At 43.1% G+C, this 23,908-nt stretch overlaps 2 protein-coding genes across 4 annotated transcripts; both read right to left on the bottom strand.

The window, feature by feature from the left end:
* Window positions 1-302: 302 nt before the first annotated feature.
* Window positions 303-9,920, bottom strand: smcr8b (Smith-Magenis syndrome chromosome region, candidate 8b). Of its 2 annotated transcripts, none has more exons than XM_069689681.1 (6): window positions 9,628-9,920; window positions 7,296-7,708; window positions 5,557-6,311; window positions 4,280-4,708; window positions 3,261-3,753; window positions 303-1,828 (listed from the first exon to the last, which is right to left on the bottom strand). In XM_069689681.1, exons 1-6 carry the CDS (start codon window positions 9,814-9,816, stop codon window positions 1,381-1,383), a joined length of 2,727 nt encoding a protein of 908 aa, XP_069545782.1. In that variant the 5' UTR covers window positions 9,817-9,920; the 3' UTR covers window positions 303-1,380. The 2 variants fall into 2 exon arrangements, with proteins under 2 accessions (XP_069545782.1, XP_069545781.1); XM_069689680.1 differs by having other exon boundaries at window positions 3,261-3,756.
* Window positions 9,921-13,913: 3,993 nt separating this feature from the next.
* Window positions 13,914-22,883, bottom strand: mief2 (mitochondrial elongation factor 2). Of its 2 annotated transcripts, none has more exons than XM_069689700.1 (8): window positions 22,718-22,883; window positions 18,966-19,125; window positions 18,204-18,369; window positions 17,974-18,071; window positions 16,498-16,674; window positions 16,120-16,283; window positions 15,686-15,838; window positions 13,914-15,233 (listed from the first exon to the last, which is right to left on the bottom strand). In XM_069689700.1, the coding sequence occupies exons 2-8, from the start codon at window positions 19,101-19,103 to the stop codon at window positions 14,723-14,725; spliced, it is 1,407 nt and encodes a 468-aa protein (XP_069545801.1). In that variant the 5' UTR covers window positions 19,104-19,125; window positions 22,718-22,883; the 3' UTR covers window positions 13,914-14,722. The 2 variants fall into 2 exon arrangements, with proteins under 2 accessions (XP_069545801.1, XP_069545800.1); XM_069689699.1 differs by lacking the exon at window positions 22,718-22,883 and adding an exon at window positions 19,761-21,014.
* Window positions 22,884-23,908: the final 1,025 nt, after the last annotated feature.

The raw sequence follows: 23,908 nt of genomic DNA on the forward strand, positions 1-23,908 counted from the left end.
TTTTTCTTTCGAGTGATATAAAGTGTGTCGGTGAGTTTTAAATATGGTTTTACGGCCAAAACCGGGCTAACAGCGGCTGCTTCGGGTCTTCGTGCTCCGCTAACGTGCGAAAGTGTGTCGCATTCACAAAAGAAAAGATTGAGAAGTCTCACAATTATTACTCGCTATCTACTGATTACGAGAAAAGATCTCATTGTTAGGAGATCCAGATCTTATAATTACAGAAGGAGTGGTTATCGGTCATCCGGGGGACCGGAGTGACGGCGCTGCCGAGTTTAATGTAATGACTGCTTGAATTGGGGTTTTCTTTTTTTCTTCAAATTTTTTTTTTTGGGGGGGGGAATATCACGTTAAAAGCCTGCACTTGAATAAACAAATCTTAACTTTTACAAGACACGGGAAGTGTAATGTTGCCATGGTTACAGCGAGTTTCAATGTGGGCTCCAGCGTGAGCCCGATTTTTCTCTTTTTTGTTGTTGTTTCCATTTCAGAAAATGAAGTGCGCTGAATTCGCAAATGAAAACTTCATACTCCGAACTGTTCCTGCCTCATTGGTCTAATGTGTCTTTTCTCATAACTGTGACATTTGTATTATTTAATTACAAGGTTATAAATCATGTTTATGGGACAAGTTCTTGAATTTTGTTTTCTTTTGTGGAAGCCAGGCACTTCTGCACAAACGTACGCGGTACTCGTCTTCTCATGTAAATCTCTTACAAGAAGGGAACCCGTATCCAACTTTTCTAGTTAACAGTAGTAGTTAAATAGTACATCTACTTGCAAGATTAAGTCCCACTGCAGTATTATTGTGTGGCCCATGTTATGCATTCTGTTAATTTTTTTTTTTTTTTTATGCCCATAAATCAAGAGATGTCAGTTTTTCCAAACTAATCAGGACATGACACCGAAAGCTTCAGGGGACCTTTGGGTCGGTTTCATTTAGCTTCCAAATGTAAACTAGCTGAGCTGAGTGCAAACTGAATGACAGAGCAACACGTTTCTAAAGGAGTAAAGGATTTACAGTCCATATGGTTTTTATCAAACATAAACAAGCTCCGCTGCCACGCTGGCTAAACAGTACTCTCGGATTTATAGAGGTTCTTTGATCGCTTCAATTGCACGATGTTCATGTGTGGTTAAAACCAACATTTTAAAACCTAATGATAAAGCTGTAAAAGGCTTCCAGCTGGTAAACATCTTTGGCGCCAATGAGGCACTAGTGCACTAATGTCCAGTGATCAGAAACATACACCCTGATCATCAACGTGTAACACTGCAGACAAAAAAATAAACGTGATTCTTTTGTACTGACACGTTCACAGCGGCAGGCGATCAAACCTGACTATTAGAGAATAACTCTTTTCTTCATCCGGCGTCCTCTTATGGAGCAAACGTGTTTCTGTAAAGCCGCACTGAGCTGTAGGAGAATCTTAAAACTGGGGGTCCACGTCCTGCGTGGCGCTGTTTGATGAGGTCAGACAGGAAGTGCATCGCTCTGAAGTCACTTTTGCTGCTGCAGAGTTCACGCGAGCACAGAACTTCCCCTTCTTCTGTGCTGTCGCTCACCTCTTCGGCGCGTGGACGCTCCGGAGCCGGTTTAAACGTGTGCAGCAGCGCCTGGTTGGCCAGCGCGGTCAGGCAGCTCTCCAGGTGCAGCAGGTAGGTGATGCCCCGGCTGATTCCCATGTGAGGGTCGGCCAGCCTGCCGAGGAGCGAGCCGGAGTACGGCGGACACTTCAGCGTCCTCTGGTCCAAGTCCAGCAGAGACAAATAACGACTGTAGCGAGTCAAAGAGTGAAGAATGGTGGACGAAGACGTGGAGGGTGATCTGGTGAGGAAGGAGGATGAAAGGGTGACTAAGCAAGCAGCCGCCATTGCGCAGAGCAGTTGGCTATGGCTTCTCTCTCCCTCTCCTGCTCCGGTCTTAAATGTAGTCATTCCTCTGTCTCCTTTAGTGATAATGGTGCATGTGATAAATGTAGTTAGATAGCCCCCTGCAGTTTTGTGTGTAAAAGTTACATATTGTATATAAAAATGTTTAAAAAAAATGTCCCCTTGGGGATCAATAAAGTAACTATCTATCTATCTATCTATCTATCTATCTATCTATCTATCTATCTATCTATCTATCTATCTATCTATCTATCTATCTATCTATCTATCTATCTATCTATCTATCTATCTATCTATCTATCTATCTATCTATCTATCTATCTATCTATCTATCTATCTATCTATCTAACTATCTATCTATCTATATACATACATATATACATATCTCCCTGTTAAAGAAACCAATAATCTGCTGTCTGTTCAAGCTTTTTAATTAGAGAGGAATTGGTTGGCTAAAAAGAAAAACTAGAACAGGCTAAAATACTCAGCAAAACTGAGTCTGTGTTTTCGTAACTTGACGTTACACAACGTCGCAGCTTAGTGCAGCTTTAATTTGGACGGGGTAACAGTTTATAGCTCCGCAGCTAATTGCATGTTTCTTTTTCAACTACAACCGCTGAGGCGGTGATTCGTACGGAGCCCCGCGGCGGCCGTAGAGGGGAAAAAAAAACAACAACCACAATTTAAATCGTGCGCACAAAACACTAAATCACGAAACAGCATTTTGTTCACACGTTTTAATGAATTCGTGCGCACAAATCGTGAGATCCAATTTCTAAAGAGAGACGGCACGGCACGACGGGCTTCCTCCTCTCAGCATGAAGGTCACTGCGCCTGCTTCAAGTGTCAGTTGACCAACTATAAAGTCGACAGCATCCTCAAAGTTAGCATATTGCCGACGATATAATCCACAAGGTCTCAAAATCATCGTTGTTGCCTTTTCCGAACATTAATCCTTTCTAGATGGTCAAAGAAGAGAAAGCCTGCTGTGCCGTCTCTCTCTATATAAACTTATCTTCATTAAAACGTGCGCACGAATTACTATCTGGTGGCCACGATATCATCTTTTTTTTTTTCTTTCTCTCGACGGCCACTTCGGGGCTCCGCAGATTAAACTCTGTTGTTTTTAATATCTGTCTGCTTGACCAAATTTCAGGCAGCAACTAATTAAATCTCAATTATAAAGGCAGGTTCAAAAATGCTGCCGAACGCTATCAGCGTCATCCGGCTATTGTTTAGTGCCTGGCTGATGTGTTGTGAGGTGTTTCCGTTACCCCGCCCACGTCCGAGGACATCTTAACAAAAGGGCTCTCCAGACCAGACAGAAGGAAACGGGAACGGCTGGCAGACGGGCAGGTGACCCTCACCTGTGTATCCCTATGAGCCTCCAGGTGAGCAGGTCGGTCAGCTGGAGGGGCGTGGTCAAACACGGCATCACCGCACTTCCATCGGGACCGGGAGCAGGCAGGAAGAGGCTCAGCGCGTCCACCAGCTTCCTGACCAAACTCTCCTCCCCACCGATGACGACCAGCGGCCGGCCGCTCAGCAGACAGAACACGGCGTGCTGGGAGAACGAGTTCTGCTTGATGAACCTGAGGGCTCGGAGTCCGGCCTTCCTCCGCCTCTTCTTATCCCAGCGGCCGTTGCTGAGGATATTCGGGGCGGGCGGGTCCGAGGAGCCGGTGAAGCTGTTGCAGTCGGACGCCTCGTCGACGCTCAGCAGCCGCTGAGGAGCGCGGGGCGGAGGAGACCAGAGCTCCACCTCCGCCGGCGCAGCGGGAGGCGCAAAGTTGACGTGGAGGTCGGGCGCCGACCGCACCGGCCGGTGGACTCCGGGCCTCTGTGGCGTCGACTCCACCTCTTCTTCATCGGTGGAGGAATAACAGTGTTGTTACAGGTTATTAACGCCACAGTGAAAAGAGCAACTTTTACTCAGTCATGAATAACTTTATTTGTTGATTGAGAGATAAATCTGAGAGGTTGAAAGATGATTGACAAGACGATAAAGAAGGAAAAAAAAACACATTTCTGCTGTACAATATGACGCGACGGTAAAAATCTAATATTGGAGACGTAAACGTTGCTCATGTCATGTCTCTCCAGCATGCAGAACCTGTAATAAGGGGCACTACCTGGCTCCATAAAGAGGCATATTTTTGAACATTTCAAGTGTGGATGTAAAGTGGCTTCAGAAAGTATTCAGACACCTTCAAGTTTAGCACTTCATTGGGTTGCAGCTTCATTTTAAATGGATAACATTGGCATTTTCCCCCATCGATCTACATTTATGAATCCATAATGACAAAGTGAAAACGTGGTTTTCAGAGACGTCTGCATTGTTTTAAACTGCGCCCTTCAGAGGTGAATATTGCAGCAGATGTCTTACCGTGACGCACTTTGGACGTCTCCGGAGTTTCGTCTTCGTGGACTTCGTTCCTCTTCGTACTGTCGGTCTCCTCTTTCAGCGCAACACCAACACCAACCTTTAAAGACTCTTCAGCAAAAGCGTCCCCTCCATTGTCCTCCTCCTCGACTGAAGCGGCGGCATCCAGCGTCTCCTCCTCTTCGACGACGTCGTCGGACCGCCGCTCGGTCTGCGGCTCGTCCTCGTTCTCAAAGCCGTTCCTTTGAGACTGCTGCTCCGCTTCCTCCTCCGTGATGGCGCTGAGGTCGTCGGCAAAGATGGACTCGGTGGTGCTGAGGACTTCGATGCTGTCCTCGCTGTTGGCACGTTTGGCGTACACTCGCACGCGCCTCGTGCTGGCGTCTCCTGCCGCACGTCTGCTGCAAGCGTCCGTCGTCCCAACCGGCGTCTCTGTGGACGAGACGGGACAGCGATGTCGGGAGGTTGTTGCTTTGATAAGTTTAATCATTTCACGTACAACGTGTCAAAAGAGAGAAAAACTCCAAATACAATTTCTTTGGTCAACAGCTCAAAAGTGATTTACAATTTTATAAAGAAAAAGCTTTATTTAAGTCAACAAAGTGTCACATTTAAGAAGCTGGAGCCAGTGAGTGTTTGGCATGTTTGCTTAAAAACGATTTTCTTGATTATCAAGACTGAGGTTAATGCTTTCGTAGCAATCAATTAACTGACAATGTGTTTTGAAACAACGCTGACGGGCTTGAACACTTAAAGGGAAAAAAAAAAAAAAAAAAAAATTCTGAAATATGCTTTTTACGTTTCAGCCAATTTTTGATGAGTAGATTGATGCTCTCATATTAGTCCTTAATTATGAAACTACAGCTGGTCAGCATATCTTAGCGTGAAGACCAGAAACAGCGAGAGACAGGTCGTCTGGCTCTGTCCGAAGGTCAGAAACATTAATGCCAACGAGCATTAATTACCATGAACATAATCGTGTTATTCTGTACAAAATCAGAAGTGTACAAATTACAAAACACTGTCTGGGCTCATGTGCTGGATCAGCTGTTCCTCCATGTCACAGAAGATGGTGCTCGTATTATTATTATTATTATTATTATTATTTCATACGTGCGATATTTTTTCAATGAATCACTGTTTATTCTGTAAAATGCAAGATAATTGCAAAGAACACACAACGTTTTGTCGATCTTCAAATTGAATTGATTTAAAAAATGATAGAAAATAGGAAAAAAAAAAAAAAAAAAGAAGCAGCTCTTTAGGTCAGTGGGACGTACCTCTGCAGTCGGATCCAGTAACGAAATGCTGGGTCCGATAAGACTTCTCCGTCCCGAGCACTTCGATGCTGTCGCCGCTGCTCACGCTGCCCGTCATCTCTGCGGCAGCACCGGGGTCAGGGGTCGCGGCACCGGCGGCTTCTTCTGCCTCCAGCTTGATTGGGATCTCCTCCACGCAGGAGAAGAAGGACTCCAGGCTCGGCGGGTGCGACCGCAGCACCTCGACACCCATCTGTCTCCCCGCGGCCCGCGGCAGCTCCACCTCAGCACTCTCTTGCTCCTCCTCCTCCTCCTCCTCAGCGTCCCCGGGGCTCCACAGCTCAAACAGGAAGTTGGTGAGCGTCAGCCTCCTGGACAGCGAGTGTGCAACGCGCATCGTTCGCAGGACGCTCCTGTCGCCACGGAGACGGCGCTCCGCGTCTGCCAGCTGCTCCTTCATCAGGGAAAGGAAGTAGTCGTTGCAGAGCTCCTGCAGCGGCTTCAGGTGGTGCTCTGACTTGGAGGATTTGGAGGTGGAGGGGAAGAAGCAGGGCTCAGGAGGCAGCGACAGAGTTGGATCAGTGAGGGAGTCGGCTGGGTCGTAGGGCAGGAAGTCAGGCTGCTTGAGCTTCCTGTTTGGGTAAGACGTGACCTGGCGGAGGAGCTCTCTGTGACTGGTAATTGAACGCTCGACAGCTTCAAGCTCTTCAACTTCTGTCAACTCGTCCTCCGTCCTCTGAAGTTTTATCTCCTGTCGCAGCGTCAACTGTCTGTACCTGAAACAGGCACAGGGAGTCACATTCAGTCAGCAGCCCTAAAGACCCAACAGTGATGTCACAGGGTCCTAGAGGACACGTGTACGTCCAACTTAGATTTGGTCATCTGTCCAAATTCGACAATAGGTGTGTGTGTGTGTGGGGGGGGGGGGGGGGTTGACACAGACGTTCACACATGTGCATCTGATCTGGAGAATATCACAAACTTTGTTAAACGAGATCAGCACTGAAAAGATAAATCAATTAGCGGAATGAAAAACAATTCTTAAAATACCTGTTCAATGTTATTCATGAAGTTATTTATGAAGTAAAACTGCAGTTTAAGCTTCGCAAATATAAATATTGTCTGTTTTATAAACACTGTATATTAACTATCTTTGAGTTTTAGACTGGCTTGAATAAAATACTAATTTTTTTAAAACGTCTTCAGGCTCTAAGAAACTGCATTTCGACATTGTGTGACATTTTATTCCCCCGAATAATCCATTAATCTAAAAATGTATTTACAAGTAAACAATAACTAAATTAAAATTGGTTGCGGACCTAAACAGTAAACTGCATGCTCCTCACTGGCGGGTTGGAGTAAAAGACAGATTATACTTTCCACATCTCTGCAGCTACAAGGTTTTGTGTGACAGGTGTGACACCTCTTCCTCAGTCTAACAGGAAACTCTCGACTATAAATCAGCTCTGAGCCGCATGCGAGCTACGACGTGAATGAACCGCCAATGAAATTAAACCCAGCTGCCAGGTGTCCAATCACTTTTGACTCCTTTAAATTTGGTGATTTTGTGTTTAAAAGGGTGATATTTCCTCTGCAGTTTGTTCCATATTGAAGTGAACTAATTCAAATCAAAGCTTAAGACCTCGTATTTTAATGTGGTATTTATCATTTGATATCAAACCGAATGCATCGAAGCGGAGGCTGACGGAAAGACCCTGTCAAGCTTTTAAAACATAAAAAAAAAAAAAATCGGATCTTACTCGAGCTGTTGCAATTTCCTCTGCAGCTCCATGGAAAACGCTTGTCTGTTTCCCGTCTTGAGGCTGTCAGAGGCCTGAGAGAAGCACGTCGACAGCTCTGCAAAGTTCTCCATCAGCTTTGCCTGGTCCGAACACACGTAGGCCATGCAGAAGGGACGCACCATGCCCCGGGCCTCCAGGTCATACAGGGTCATGTGGTGGACGTACGCAAAGCTGTCCTCCGCCGAGTCTCCCAGGATCACTTTGGAGTCCTCGCTGAAGTTGAGCCGGGGCCCCGGGGAGAGGGAATGGGTGGGGCCGGGGCCGGACGCCTGGTAGTCCACAGACATGATGCGCACAGAGAAGTGGTTGAGGTCAAACGAGCCGATGACTCTGCCGTCGTCCGGTATCGTCAGCACAGGCTTGGGGCCCACCTGGAGACACAGAAGAGGAGCGAAGAGATGCAGTCCAATTAATACGCCTCAGGGTCCTTTATAAACTACAGCAAACAACATCCTCTCTACAGCCCCGTAAATAACAGTGTCAACAACAAGCTGAACATTATCAGCTGAAGTCAGACCAATTTAACGGTCGGCCAATTTGATTGGCTGATATTGGCCTATCACAGATACATTAGAATCAACATACATGTTGTCCTATTCAAACTTTTTTAAGGAACATAACACAGACAAGAGATGCCCGGGGGTCAACTAGAAACTCATCTGTTGTTTTTTTAAACTCATTATTATTTGTGATTATTACATTCCCAGTGAAGTTCTTTGTTTCAATGCACCGATATTCTTCTGTAAAATATCCTGCCTCCATCTCTTGTCTTTGTAACAAGTGTTTGATGACCACATTTTGGTCGTAATATTGATATCAGAAATGATTTGCTTTCTAATATCAGTATTGGCCCCAAACATCCAGTATCGTTACTCTCTATTATTGGCATCATAGAAGTAGATTTGACAGCCGGGCAGTTGTATTGGGTGCAGCTGTGGAGGATGCAGAACTGAATTAATGCTGTATGTAAATGTGTCTCTAACAAAGCTGATTAAGAGTGAGTTTTTTTTGTTTTTTTTTAATAAAGAACCATTTTGCTAAGTGATTAATTCATTTATTAACCACAAATGACAATCACATGTTTCATCAGAATAATACCTTTCACATTTGCTTTATATTTTTAGAGTGACAGCGTGTTTTTTGTTTTTAGTTTTAATTCCCTTTCTAGTTACTTTTTTGTGCTATTCGTGTTATAATTTTGTTTTTAAATTTACATTTTTGTGTTTGATTAATGTTCTAATCATCCATTATCATCTCTGCAACACTGACTAAAAGCTTACAGATGTGAAAATACGTGTTTTAATTCATAAACACTTGATTTGACAATTTTTTTGTTTGTTACAACAAGGTTATAGATGGTGGAAACATCTTCATAAAGACTCCCTAATCATTAACTACATTTGTGATCATTTTCATTATAGTGCCTGGTTGGTGTGTGCGTGTGTGTGTGTGTGTGTGTGTGTGTGTGTGTGTGTGTGTGTGTGTGTGTGTGTGTGTGTGTGTGTGTGTGTGTGTGTGTGTGTGTGTGTGTGTGAGATGGTTCCTCTGTGTGACGGAAGTGTGCTATCTGTAATTTGCTCAGCAGCAGGTTCTGTAAACAGAGACTTCCTGAATAAATTAAGTTCAACACATGATCAGCTGACAGTTAAAAAAACCAAAACATAAAACGAACCTGCAACTTGAAGTTTGTGAAAAATGTTTAGCAACACAACAGCAGATGAGCATATCTTTTCAACAAAAGTAAATCAAATATTAATAAAGGATTACATATTTTGAGGGAGAATTGTTCAAATGAAATGAGTTAATCATAAAACATTAACATTATTATTGGGCTTTTTTTTTTCAGGTGTGTATCGTGCTTCTAGATTTTCCATTATAGATTTATAGTTTTTGCCCTCCTCTAAAAGTGCAACATTAGTCAATTAATCAACTAGTTGATCAAGAGAAAATTAATTGCCAACTATTTTGAAAACCGATGTAACCTTTTGGGTCTTTTTTTAAATAGAAAAAAAATGCTCTAATTCTCTGATTTCAGCTACTTAAATATAAATATTTGCTGGTTCCTTCAGTTTTTAAAGGTAACAGACTGAACATCTTTTGGTTGTGGACTGTTGTTCAGGACAAAAAAAAAGAAGACATTTTGGGCAACAGTTAATCGATTAATAGAGTAAAAACAATGGACAGATTAATCGATCATTTCAACGATCGTTACTTGCAGCACTGTACCCAATTTGTATTCTGTAAGTATCAGAGAAAGTAAAGCAGTTTAATTTGCATTGAAAGCACTCACCTGCTCTGAGAATTCAGCCACCAGTATGAAGTCTCTGTGAAACTGGGCCGATGTGGTCCAGGGGTGACAAGATGGGAGAAGAGGCACCGAAAACTCCTCAGGTATGCCCTGAGCCTCCTGCTGGTCATCCTCTCCTCCCCCGAACCCCTCCGTGCCAGTGAAGGCCAGCAGGTCCGGTGACGCGATCATTTTCGCCTGGTGGAGGTCAGCCCATGGAGGATCGACCAAGGCACTCTAATCTACTCTGCGGTGGAGGTGGACTGGGCTCCGGGGTCACACACCGCCATGCCCCCCCCCCTTGCACCCGGACCCGGCGGTGAGTCAGCTGTTCACACAGGACCCTACAACAACAACAACAACAACAACCGCAGAGTTTAAAAAGTTGTTGCGCAGTTGTCTGCTGTCATAAAACTAAATAGAAATGTAAGGTTCACCAAACAGAAACTTCATGGAGGAGCCTACCTTTTTTTTTTTTTTTTTTTTTTTCACGAGCAGAGGCTTAAACAAACTACGAGAAAACTTAACGAAGAAACGAAAGTTTCCTGCGGGCTGCAGTCACACGGTCCCGGGATTTAGTTTCCTCTTTTTCGCTATTAGTCACCGAATATTAAGCTAAAAAAAAAAAAAAAAACCTTTCACCTCAATGTCACGTACTTTCCCGGCGAATTAAAGCGTCCACGCCCATATGGAAGCATGTGACAGACGGTTGCCCGGGCCGGGGAGCCGCCGCCGCCGCCGCCGCTCACTGGAGCTGGGAAAGCGGCGTTTGATGCGAAAGCAGGCTGGAGGTCTGGAGTCAAGTCAGACACCGTGTGAACACTTCCGGTCAACACTTTCACAGCAAAATAACTTCAAAACAAAAGACTCTCTGCACGAAAATACAGCAGTCCTACCATAAATCCTGCCTTATAAAGGTTCAAATGTTTACAACAGAGACTGGAAATGCGCTGCTCTGAAGGGTCGGCTGTTATATTATTTTTGTAATGATTTATCTTTATTATTATATTTTATTTTTAAATAATTTTTATTATTTCACTTTTTATTAGAATTATATTTTATTTTATTTTCATTTCATTTTGATATTATTTATTTATTTAATTTAATTTAATTAATTTTTTAACCATATATATATATTTTTTTATTTTGTTATTTTTTTTAAATTAAATTTTATTGTTTATGTTTATTTCTAAACAATTTACCTGAAAAGAAAAAGAACCAAACCTGCACTCCTCAAGACCCTAGGTCTCTCTGCCGGAGGACGGCTGACTGCAGCACCATGCCCTGAGATACAAGCTATGTCTCAAGTCAGGGGCCGCGTCCTTCGGAGGTCCTGAAGGACCCAGGGTGCCCTTGGGTTGGGACACAGCCTTCCTATCTCAACGGCACCGCCTGGCAAACGCCAGCTGGCACAAGAGACCCGGGGAGGTGTGCTGGTTTGTACTGATGAATGTAAAGAGCCTCTATTTATACTCTGGATTCCCCTCACGGCATTATGTAACTCAAAAACAAATGACGTCACAGAAGCAGCGATGACGGACCGGTGTTTCCATAGCAACGTTCTAAGCAATTAAGGCTGGCTATTTGAAACAGACACAGCTAGATAACCGAATAAAGCACGAACAAATAGATAAATAAATATAATATTACAGGTTAAAGGCGTTGACGCACACATATAGGCATGTGACAGACGGTTGCCCGGGCCGGGGAGCCGCCGCCGCCGCTCACTGGAGCTGGGAAAGCGGCGTTTGATGCGAAAGCAGGCTGGAGGTCTGGAGTCAAGTCAGACACGTGTGAACACTTCCGGTCAACACTTTCACAGCAAAATAATTTCAAAACAAAAGACTCACTGCACGAAAATACAGCAGTCCTACCATAAATCCTGCCTTATAAAGGTTCAAATGTTTACTTTGGTGTTATACTAACAGGTGTTTTTATGATTTTGTCCATTATATCATTGAAGTTTGGCGAAATGACACACAACTCTCTCTATAATGCAACAGGCTGCAATTCATTCACAGCCTACAAACTACTTCCTGTACACAACATACATTTGAATCTGAACATTAACCTTAAGGTAGAGCATATATTGCAAAAAACTCTTGATTTGAGTTTGCATTATTTTTGATCTAGCTTTATATATTTTTAAAGCAAATTAAATAATCATCTATTACTCAAAAAAGTAGCTCAAAGTGTAGAAATACTCACAAGGTAAAGATATGGTTTAACGTCACGTTTATACGTCACAAAGAAATGGAAATACACTTAAAGTCCGAGGGGTATTCCTTCTGCAGAAAGGCCCATTTCAGAGTGTTATATGATAAGAGTGTAGCCTCGTTATTGATGTGTAAATAAATCACTTTATCGTTGGAGCCAAAGACATTGGTGCTAATTTTAATCAGGTTTAATCACTGTGTAGCTAGAGAAGTTCCCTCCTGAAATCAAAGGTTGCATGTGATATAAACTTCACATGTTTGTTAATGGTAATGATTAGTTTGACTATATTGTGTATCATTGATTTGAATTTGCAACAGGTCCTAGTATGCTAAAATATCCTAAACGACAGGCAACAATGGACTAAATCGTAGTGAAGTAGAATTATAGACCAGCAGAGACTGGAAATGCGCTGCTCTGAAGGGTCGGCTACTATATTATTTTTGTAATGATTTATCTTTATTATTATATTTTATTTTTAAATAATTTTTATTATTTCACTTTTTATTAGAATTATATTTTATTTTCATTTCATTTTGATATTATTTATTTATTTTTACCACATATATATATTTTTTTGGTATTATTATTATTATTTCAATATTATTATTATTTTTTAAATTAAATTTTATTGTCTATGTTTATTTCTAAACAATTTACCTGAAAAGAAAAAGAACCAAACCTGCACTCCTCAAGACCCTAGGTCTCTGCCGGAGGACGGCTGACTGCAGCACCATGCCCTGAGATACAAGCTATGTCTCAAGTCAGGGGCCGCGTCCTTCGGAGGTCCTGAAGGACCCAGGGTGCCCTTGGGTTGGGACACAGCCTTCCTATCTCAACGGCACCGCCTGGCAAACGCCAGCTGGCACAAGAGACCCGGGGAGGTGTGCTGGTTTGTACTAATGAATGTAAAGAGCCTCTATTTATACTCTGGATTCCCCTCACGGCATTATGTAACTCAAAAACAAATGATGTCACAGAAGCAGCGATGACGGACCGGTGTTTCCATAGCAACGTTCTAAGCAATATGGCTGGCTATTTAAAACAGACACAGCTAGATAACCGAATAAAGCACGAACAAATAGATAAATAAATATAATATTACAGGTTAAAGGCGTTGACGCACACATATAGGCATGTGACAGACGGTTGCCCGGGCCGGGGAGCCGCCGCCGCCGCTCACTGGAGCTGGGAAAGCGGCGTTTGATGCGAAAGCAGGCTGGAGGTCTGGAGTCACTTTGATTAACAACACTTCCAAACCAAAATAACTTCAAAACAATCCACCCTTAAACAACAGCCTCACTGCAGACAAATGCAGCAGTTCTACCATAAATCTTGCCTTATAATACATCTCTCCTAAAGGTTGGCTACTGCTGTGATCTTTTACATTTTTATATTTTCTCATTTATATTATTTCATAACAATATTTAATCATAAAAAATATATACTTCTTCATTATTCATATTTTTTTTTTTTACTTTTCATTAGAATTTTGTGTGTGTGGTGGGGGTGGGGGAGGGGGTGGGGGTAAAAACGTCCTCCTACAGAGACAACTTGCCAGAGAACGGCTGACTGATCAAATACCAGCCGACAGAAGAGACCCGGTGAAGAATGTGGATTTGTAAAGTCTCAAACCATAACCTCTGTTAACCTCGGCGGTATAAGAAATAATAAACACAGGCAACATCACAACTACTGCCAAATAACCCCAAAAATGTTTGACAAATAGATAAATAAAAAAAGATAATGGACGCTAAAAGTAAGGGAATATTATCAGACATGAACACAGGTTCACATTTCTCCAGTCTATCCTAAAATGCAGTAGATTTTGTGCCCTATCATGTCAGTGGGATTCACGTATATATATATATAAAAGTGACCAATAACTCGTGATATTGTGGCATGTCTAATTAGTGTGAGAAGTCTAAATGTCTTTGTGTAACCCCCTTTTCGGTTGCTTAGACTAATGGCTTCAGCTGAAAGTCACATGATATTACCATATAACTCCACCTTACCCTAAAAACTGCAGCAACTTAAAACACCACCTGGAGTAAAGTTGCATCCGAGAGAGAATCTAGAGAAAATCTTTCATTTTTATTTGCAGTTTCACTGTTGAATCACAGAAAAATCCATTTCTCTTTCACCCATCAAGACAACTGAAATGTGCCCACAACATTCATACCATCTTAAAAGCAACTGCATTAAATTATTAGGAAATTTAAGCATAATATAGAAGGTTAATTCACCCAAATAAGATTGGCAACAGACTGGACACACAACAAGACCAGCAAAAATGTTTAACACTTTACCGTCCAGTAAAATAAAATATACATGTTGAGTTAAATAACTCCAAGTCAGAGTGACTGAAGAGTTTAACAAGTGCAACAAAAGCAGGTTATTATTATCGTTCTGCATAGTTTGAATATTTGAAAGAGATTTAGGAAGATGATTCACGGCACACACCAGTTAGATGATAAGGAGACTGTTAAGCCATAAACTCTGCTCCTCTTCTTCTGTTAATATATATGCTAAACTGTACGTGGTCGTGTTGACCATCACTGATTAGCTCTGAAAAATAATCACCCAAATTCAGATGCAGACTTGGCAGCACAGGCACATCCTGAAGCATTGTTTCAAACGTCCTCCCAAACATTTCCTCAGCTCCTTTCCTGAGTGACTTGTTTAGCTTGATTGAACACTCGCCCATGTTCAGCCTCCCTGTAGCTTCTCCTCCTCCCGCGTAGACTTTCATCCATGGCGCCTGCCATTTTCCCCTATTTCTTTGTATCAGAGTAGGACAGGAGCTAAACAGAGATCCTAACACCAAACATTATGGATGATGAGATTATTCCTTTGACGTGTATGAAGTGGTGTGTGCGGAGAGTTAAATGAGCAGTATTTCAGGCTCTGACACAGCGCAGTAGAGCATGAAGCCCATCTGATCCACCTGGTCCTCCGACAGGCCGCTCAGCAGATTGACAGCTGGTTTGAAGTAACTGTGTAATGCCCCTTGCTCGAGGTAGCCGATCAGCTCGGTGATACAATGCTGGAATCTGACATCCAGGCTGCTCTGGGACCAGTTTCCCTCACTGTCACTAAGGTGCAGGATGAGGTTGGCCAGCGGGGCGGCTTTGAGCGGTCGCAGGGCCGGGTTCAGTCTGCACACCGCCTTGAGGAGTTTAAGGGTGCGTCTGCGGCAGCCGTCGTCCGCCGTGTCGAGCTGAGCCAGACGCTGAGTCTCCCACGGGTAGAGGCAGAGGTGCCAGGCGTTCACCCAGGGAGAGGTGAGCTCAGGCTGAGCCGTCAGGACCACGTCACCCTCCCTGAGCAGAGGCAGCATGGAGATGAAGATGGCCTGATCACTGCTCTCGGTTCCTTCGTTTTCATTTCCAGGCCTAAAGCATTAAAACAGAACAAGTCTTTTATAAGCAAGGCTGGGCAACACTTTAATCATGTATCAACCTTCAGTTGAATCAATGACATGTTTTTATTTGAAATAAAATATAAAATAAGGTTACTGTTTACACATACAAGGAGCTTTTTCTGATGTTTACATACCACCATTAAATAAACTGAACATTTGTATGTGAATTTGTACACAAGTGACACATCAGTAGTAGAAAAATACTTCTTTTATAATTGTACTATTACTGAGAACTTCCCAGACTGACAGCATTTGCACATTATGCAATGCAGTCATGTCAACACTTCACACAAAATAGTCTTACAGTCATTACTTATGTAAACAGCGTATGCTAAAATATAACATTTAACGATGAAAACTAGTTGAAGAAATGAAAAAAAAACACTGAAAACAACAAAGCAACAGTGAGGCACTGACACACACCGGATCTCCAGTCTCAGGTCGGGCCCTCCCAGGACAGGTCTGACAAGACAGTCCAAAGTGCTGCTGATTGACGGCCAGTTAATGGTTTCCATGACAGCCTTACTGAACATGCTCACAAGGGCTTCTGCAGACAGATACCCGCCCACCAAGTACCTGCAGGACACAAGGAGAGACCGGCTTCTGTTTCTTATCTTTAGCTCACTTCAAAAGACAAAATCATTTCACGTTGCTCCATTATAATGTGCTATGCGTTCATCGGAAAGGTTTTTCTGGGTGAGCTAATAAGAGGCTAAATAACACCTCAGATAGTCTACGGTCGATGAAGTCGGTCTCTGTGGTTTCATACATTAAACATATCAATTTGAGACAGTGTTGATGCATAAAGTAAGGGCTGTAATGTTTCCCGACAAACTGTTTAATCTGTGTGTGATCACCTGTCCCAGTAGCTGCGTCCTCTGGGAAAATATTCCAGATTGACCCGTCGGACCATCCAGTGCAGAGGGTGTGTGAGCAGCGTCTCCTCTCCCGGGATGAGACGCCACAGAGAGGCTTCCAGCTGCACAGGCACCAGCAGACACGCATGGTCCGCACTGACCACCTACACACACACACACACACACACACACACACACACACACACACACACACACACACACACACACACACACACACACACACACACACACACACAGAGAGAGAGCGAGAGAGAAACAATGTGGAAAACTTTTCTATTGAACAGGAGGTGTGAGTTATGGTAGTCATAAAGTAAGAAATGTAATTTTTTGTGTGTGTGTGTGTGTGTGTGTGTGTACCTGCAGGTCGTCCAGCAGAGAGCCTCCGAGGTTCATCTCTCCCAGCGGCATGTCTGGGTGCCGGCTGTGCAGAAAGCCCTGGATCTCCGTGCAGATGTCCAGAGCCAGAGACTGAGCCCTGAGGACCTCACGTGGAGCGAGTGCCGCCCTCGTGTGGTAGTACTGCTGCAGACGCTCCTAAACAGTTTATGCAGTTTAAAACCAGGCTGTTTTTACCACTCTTTCGAACGCCCTTTTTTTTTAAGATGATGCAAAGCATGAAGAGAATGGAAAGTCCTGGCAGAGGAAATCGGTCATTGCTCAGGTAGACAGGTGTGGTACTATGTCCATGATGTGCATCATTCAGAGAGATGCAAAATGTGTGTTGCTAAGAGATCAACTCCAAGCATGGAGTTGTCACACTTCTGCCGGGAATACACATCTCCCTGGAGGGATAAAGTCTCTTTGTGCCTTGAGGCAGACTTGAGAGCAGTGACAGGAAGATGTTTTGCTGTTAACTTGCTGTCAGGAGGAGGTCTAGTTAGGAGCAGGGAGTCTATTTTCTTCCTGCTGTTAGACAAACATTTATAAAGGTGAACAAACAATCACGTAACAAGTGTGGTTGTACTGTGTCGGTGTTTGACAGGGGATGGGTTGTTTTTACATGACCTGAGGAAGTTAAAACTATCAAACTTCCACTACTGACACAAAAATCACTGTAGAAACAGTTTTATAAAGTAATTTAAAAAAAAAAAAAACAGGACTGGGCCTAACGAAGCATCCGAAACAACGCGCTCCTGCCTGGAAAAATGCTGTTTATTCTATTGTGGCTGTTGGAGAGAAACAAAAACATCATTTACACTGCAACATTTGGGGAAGAATCTTCTTTTCTGCAGCTACATTACCCAGTGTTAACTGAAAAAGCTGCTATTCAGAGATCCAAAATCAAAAATGGATGATTTGCAGCTAATCATAAAAGATTCAGTCTGCTTCAGCTTTCTTGCAATGATAAGCACTATGTACCTATAAAGCACCTTTTCACCTTCGCAGTCTCAAAGCGCTTTCAATTTTGCATCGCATTCACGCACGCATTCACACACCAATTGTGACAGAGCTGCCGTGCAAGATACTCCCCTGCCATCAGGTTCAACTTGGGGTTTAAATCCCAGTGCTCATACGCTCTCAAACGTTTCCTGGACAAACGGTTTCTTGCCGTGAGCACAGAACAATCCTCAACCTTTCTGCTCATGTGGATGCTCTGTACACAAACTCAAAGCTGAGTCACGCACTGTATTTTGATGATGCAGGGCTCTTGGGGCTGTGTGCGGCCTACCAGTGCATAATAATGCCTGTCCCCTGAGGTTTAGAGCCAAAGCACTGCGCGTGACAAAACGCGTTACACAGGCATACGTGAATGAACGTTGGAGCAGAGGTCTTCCTGAGCAGCTGCACGATCTGTCTCTTCAGGAGCTCAGAGGTGAAGTGTCACAGGGTTACCTGTAAGCTGAGGACGCACAGCTGGAGCCTCTTGGACTTCGACTCAGGTTTAGACTGCACCTCCAGGGAGGACGTCTGAGGTTGCCTGCAGAGATCAGCTGATTGAGAAAGAACAGCAGTCATTTAACATCAGCAGGCCGATTAGAATAATGATTAGAGAATGATAATTAGCACAGCATAAACTCTGTGTCTGTCCTTTGGTTTGACAGTCGCTCGAATGGCGTCAATACCTTTCTGCTGTCTGGTTGCCTTGGCAACATGCTTCATCACCACGCCCTCGATGCCCTTCCTGATCAGCGTTGGGGAGGCGGAGACCAAACTCAGCTCCTCCCAGCTCTCGGCCATCTTCTGCTCCACCTTTTCATCGTCTGCAGCGCGGCCCGCGCGCTCGATCAGCTAAACAGAAGAACCCGTCGTCAGAAATACACGTACAGCGTGAACGCCGTCATCAGCCGCAGGCAAACTAATTTAGCGCGGAGCCATCCTCAGGAGTTTTTGCATATTTTAGTCCAGCAAATTTATTTTCCTATTTCCATATATGTAGAAGACACTCCAGGTTCTTTATTATCATGAGCATTTTGCTTTTATGTCACATCATTGTTAGATTAAAAAAAAAGAACTCTGAGGCACAACAGTGAAATTCATAGATAAATATAGCAGATTTTTTTTTTAAATTTTGAAGTCACTATTACTACTTTTTTTTTTTACCAGATGTTGGCACTGCCTCATCTACTGCAACAAGACTTGACCTGCTGGCTGCTATTAGAAAGGATGTTTTCTTAACTTGAACAAAAACATACTGTATATAGTTGAGAAGATGCCGGAACAATAAGCACATGAAGATTTTAAGTGCATATAAATGATGAAGAACTCTTTTCTACAAGTCAGGATTTTGGCAGTATTTTATGCCCGCGGAGAAAGACACATTTCCATATTCACAAGAGAATACCGAGACGTACTGATGTGGTACCAACTAACTCAAAAACACTCACTCGTTTCACTGCCAATGTGGCAATGCCCAGCAGAGCAGCTCCTCCAACTCCCAGAACCAGCCGGGCATTAGACAGCAGGAAGTCAATCACCATGGCGACGCCATCCTCTCCTCGCCTCCGACTGCTCTGGAAGTTCATCGCTTCCTCTTCAGTGGTAAGCCTTCGGAGAATGGAGAAGTCAGTCAGAAAGTAACACAAGATATGACTGTCGGCTGCTCTGACATCTGCAGCCTTCTCTCTCGCTGGAAATGATGTTGTGCAACTGGACTCTGACACAAAGTCAGAATAACGCACGAGACAAATAGACATGGGATGTATTGCGGCATATGGATTCCAATTAAAACCAACCAATACTGTACATGGAAAAGAGCAATTTTCAGAAATGTGGAGACAAGTGACAAATTATAGGGAAAAACCTGGAGGAATACAAATGCCTTTCTACCTGGTATGAGTGGTTTGGTCACTATGGCAACACTGTTAATCATAGCCTTCAGAGACATCAGATTGCAACCCAAGTGAACATCTATTGGTACATTCACGAGCAACTGCGAAGTGGGAAAGCTCCGACCTCCAAGGAGAAAAATACACCTGAACACCTGCCGAACTGGTTTTATCCAAGTAGGAAAGTTGGAGGTTTGAGAGACGTCTGAGACGTCACCGGACAGGGCAGCATTTAAATAGTCAGACGTGGTTAGCTTCACCTTACGTAGTTTACTAGTTTTGTCAAATGTAAAAAAACAACAACACAGGAGTACATCAAAACGTGTAGAAACGTAGAGCACAAATAATACTGACCATCGTTTCATCTCTGCGTTTGTTTAAACGTGTGATGACGAGGTTGTTTGTCACTTTTCTGTATTCCGAGAAGCGAAATATAGCACAATTTCTGGGTGCTGCCATATAACTGGTTTGTGAGCGTTCACAACAAGCTGCCTGAACACATCATACGTTCGGACCAGTGTGCCAAGACAGCTCAAGCAGCACTGAGGCTGCTCTGGAGACCACAAAGCTCCCTGCTGGGGCAAAATAAAGCAAACCTGGTGTCAGACGATGTTTTAATCTTCCTTAAAAAAAATTAAAAAAAAACTAAAACAAAAAAAAACCATCCCTTTTTGTTTAAGAACTGCTGGATGTGTCAGAAAGTATTGGGATGTAAAATAGTGGTACTTAAAAAGCATGGTCATAATTAACGTTAATGAAATTTAGAAAATCTAGAAAACGTTGTTTTTGCTGAGGGAACATCACACCCATCAAGGATGCTTTGAAGTGTAGTTTTGTATCAGCCCCTGCTCGATTAATTCATGTAGTTTGCATGAAGAACAGTTTCCTTTTAATACATTTCCATGAATTAAATACTGGCTTTTAAACTGTACAGATTGTGCAGCCCAAAGCTCATTCATGAGTACATTCTTTCCATGTTGACAGCTTTAGTTTTGGAAAACAAATATTTCTGCTGCAGTCTCTCGCTGCCTTTAACACCCCCTAACAACCATGATGGTTTTTTTTTAAAAAACATGAAGGTGACAGGTTCACAATCAGACTTAGAAAGGTGGATAATATGTCGTCTTCTTGGCTGTCAGACGCAGGAAGTTGTTCCACATAAATTCAACTAAATTAAAAGAATGTTTTACACAGCAGACTAGCTGTCAGCTGTAATTAATAACAATAACGATGCTTTTGTTCCATAGTAGTTTCCCATCAAACAGTTCCAGTGAGCCAGCCAGGATTCAGCCATTGTTAGGGTTGATAGTGACACCTTCGGCCTTTCTGCCGTGACTTGTCAAAAAAGCCTGCTGGCATCAGCTCTGTCGATACGAACAGTACGAAGCTGCAGAAGACGAGTAGGTTTCTCAAAACGAAAGCAATTATCGATGATGGAAAAGAACATCTTAATTTGGTCCAAGTTGAAAAACTGTGAAAACATCCTTTAAGCTTCTGGGAGCGGACGCATATATGACCCTACTATAAATGCACTTCGGCCACAAAACTGAACACGCGTTCTGTGCTTATCATATTTATCTCCAAGCCCATGACATCCACAAATACCCACAAGACATTACTCCGTCTAAACCATTTCAACAGACCGCCCTGTCCCCCCCCGTCAGAGGTACAAGCTCTATTTATAGATCCAGTGCATGGCCGAGTCACACGAGCCGGGTCACATTTGTCACAACCTTCCTCGTCAAGTTGCAGCACGCACATTATTAAAGGCGACGGGTTAAACGTCAGAGGAGAGTTCACCTTTCTGTTTGACAAGTACCAGTGAAGGACGCCTGGTTTGGACAGATGTTACTCCACCACTGGTTGAGCTGCAAACAAACTGAGTCTGGATCAGCTGATAAACAGGCCGATCTGGCCGTCAGTCGAGCAACGGGCCATTAGGCTGGCCGTTGTTTCCAGTTCCTTTTAAAACGCAGCTTACTGTGCAAATTTTTTACCTGAAAATACACCAAATATTTTAGTAAAGCAGTGACACATTTAGAACACCATCAGCAGCATAATCTTGCTCGGTAGAGACCGTAAGTGAGAGGACAGACCGCCTCTAAAGAGAACAATGAATCACACAAATAAAAATGCTTTGTTTGTACCGTGTTCCTTTGTGTTTGTGTGATATTTTGCTGACAAAAGACCAAACTGGCGAGTTGTTGCACAAGAACGCTGCAGCTTTGAATGATCCCACAGGAGCCCTCGAAGGATTTTTTTTTTTTCCAAGTAGATTTGCAATATAATCACAGAAGGCTTTACAACCTCTTGCATGGCCCCTTGTTCTTTTGATCACTAAAGAGAGTTTTTAAGACTTCGGCTGTTTAGGCTCAATGTCGTAGTGCAGGATGAAGCTGGAAGTGATCTGACGCCTCTCTCGGTGCTGAGTGAAGGTTGTGTATCTGCCTGGACTTTGTTTACGTCCAGTGCGGATACGCAGCCCTGAACCTGCGAGGAACCTTCACTACAGTTCACTTTTGATCTTTGGTGATCGAACCGTCGTCTGTTGAAGCCAAACGTGTTAAATGTTGACTCGTCCGTACAGAGCGCCCGCTGTCTTTTGTTTTGCAGCCAAATTCTTGTGTTTTCACACCCAGATGAGTCTCTCGGCTGTTCGTCTTCCACTTCTTCTCAGAGGTTGGTGAACCAGGGTCCCGCTGCTTTCTGCCCATTTTAAGATGAAGGTGCTGCTGAATATCTGAATATCATCCGCTCAGTTTCCTCAACCTCCTGTTTCTTTGTGCTTCTGCTCGGACAGCCCATCTGGAAACACCCGCCTCACTCTTCCTCATCACCTTCGTGGTCAACCAAAGTTTGATCCCCCACACAACTGGGTCTGATTCACTCTTTGATCTTTGACCTGTATATGATGCTGTTGTTACAACGTAATCGCGCACTTGGCCGGCAGCTGCTTTGTCAGCACGCAAATATCCCGCTGGTGTGTTGAACTATTTGAACACGTGATGTGATTTAAAAACAAATACTTCGGAGAACTTTTGGACGTGACTTTAAATCTCCGCTGATTATTACACGTTGTGACAACAACTTATCATTGACCTTCACCACCTCCTCTCCAGTGGATCAAAGACCTGTTGACAGTCTATGAATATATATATATTATATATTATATATTATACAGTAGCGCGACAAACCAACAAGGACAACGACGACTCTTGCTCGCAGCTAAATTCAGTTTGGGAAGCTAACCAGCTGGTTAGCTTGCTCCATGAGCTAAGCTATCCCGTCACCGTCCTGTTCAACATACTTACCCCTCAGTGCGGAGAGGAAGTGTGACAGTCTATCCCCAAACCATGAGCGTTTATTAAAATACGTCTTTGCGTGCTTTTTCAACAACAACGCTGTCGTTCATTGCCATGAATGTAGTTCAACCAGCGAGCTGACAGCTGCTGGCATCTTCTTCTTCTTGTTTTTAAATTTCCGTTGGTGCTCATCGTCAAAGTGCTGCAGCGCCCCCCTGGCGAACGTCCGGAACTACAACAACAACAATAATAATAATAATAAGTACCTCAGGTCGACTTAACAGCTGTCCAGGAGAATCCCATCACCTGTCAGGTCTCTTCCTGCGTTGCCAGGACATAACTCAGTTATAATGATAATCCTATTGCTGAAGATAAATCTGTTTATGTATTTCTTATCAAAACATGGTCTTTAAAAGGAGAAGTAAATTAGCACACACCTTTCTCCTTGTATTTAATTTTTTTTTTTTTTTTTTTTTAATGGTCTAATTTAGAGTCCTTGTTGCCATTTACTGTATAACCAAAAACAATTAAGAGTGAATAAATTCATTTTATTTTTGTATTTATTAAATTTTAAATAACTTTCCAGAGGCAGGATGTATAATATAGAAACCAAATAAAACAGTTAGGGAAATATTTGAGGAATAAGTCAAAAATAATTTTGATGGCCAATATATTTTCCCTTCTCCGCTTAAGTGAAATTGATCACTTAAGTCTTATGATCTGAGAAAGTAATTAAATATTCCAAATCAAATCTATTAACTATTTCGACCTCTCTGAGGATGGAAGCCCGGCTGCTCTACTAAACGTTTGCCAGTATTACATTCCTGCTATAAGTGGTACACAAGGAGGACAAAACCTTTAGACTTTACTCAGTGAGCGCCAACAGAAGTTAAAGTTCAACTCTTTGCAAATACATGAAACCGAAGCTTTTTTCATTGAGGGAATGGGGTCAGGGAGCCAAACGTGGACAGAAAACCTGGAACAGATGTGGAATTATGTAAAGCGTATACAGCAGAATTAGTTGGACATACTCCACGTTCCTAACTCGTCTGCTGCTCAGTTTAACCATCTTGACACACTCACACACAAAAAAAGATGAACTTTGTAGATTTAAATAAGGTCAGTTATGATAGTATTGTTTACTGAATCCCTTTAAATGGGTCCAAGCAAGAAACACGTCATAAATCACTGGAGATAGAG

The sequence above is a fragment of the Brachyistius frenatus genome, unplaced genomic scaffold (assembly GCF_029030835.1).
Source record: "Brachyistius frenatus isolate BFR_SWC_R1_liver_20210118 unplaced genomic scaffold, ASM2903083v1 Contig_7, whole genome shotgun sequence".
Classification (NCBI taxonomy): Eukaryota; Metazoa; Chordata; class Actinopteri; family Embiotocidae; genus Brachyistius; species Brachyistius frenatus.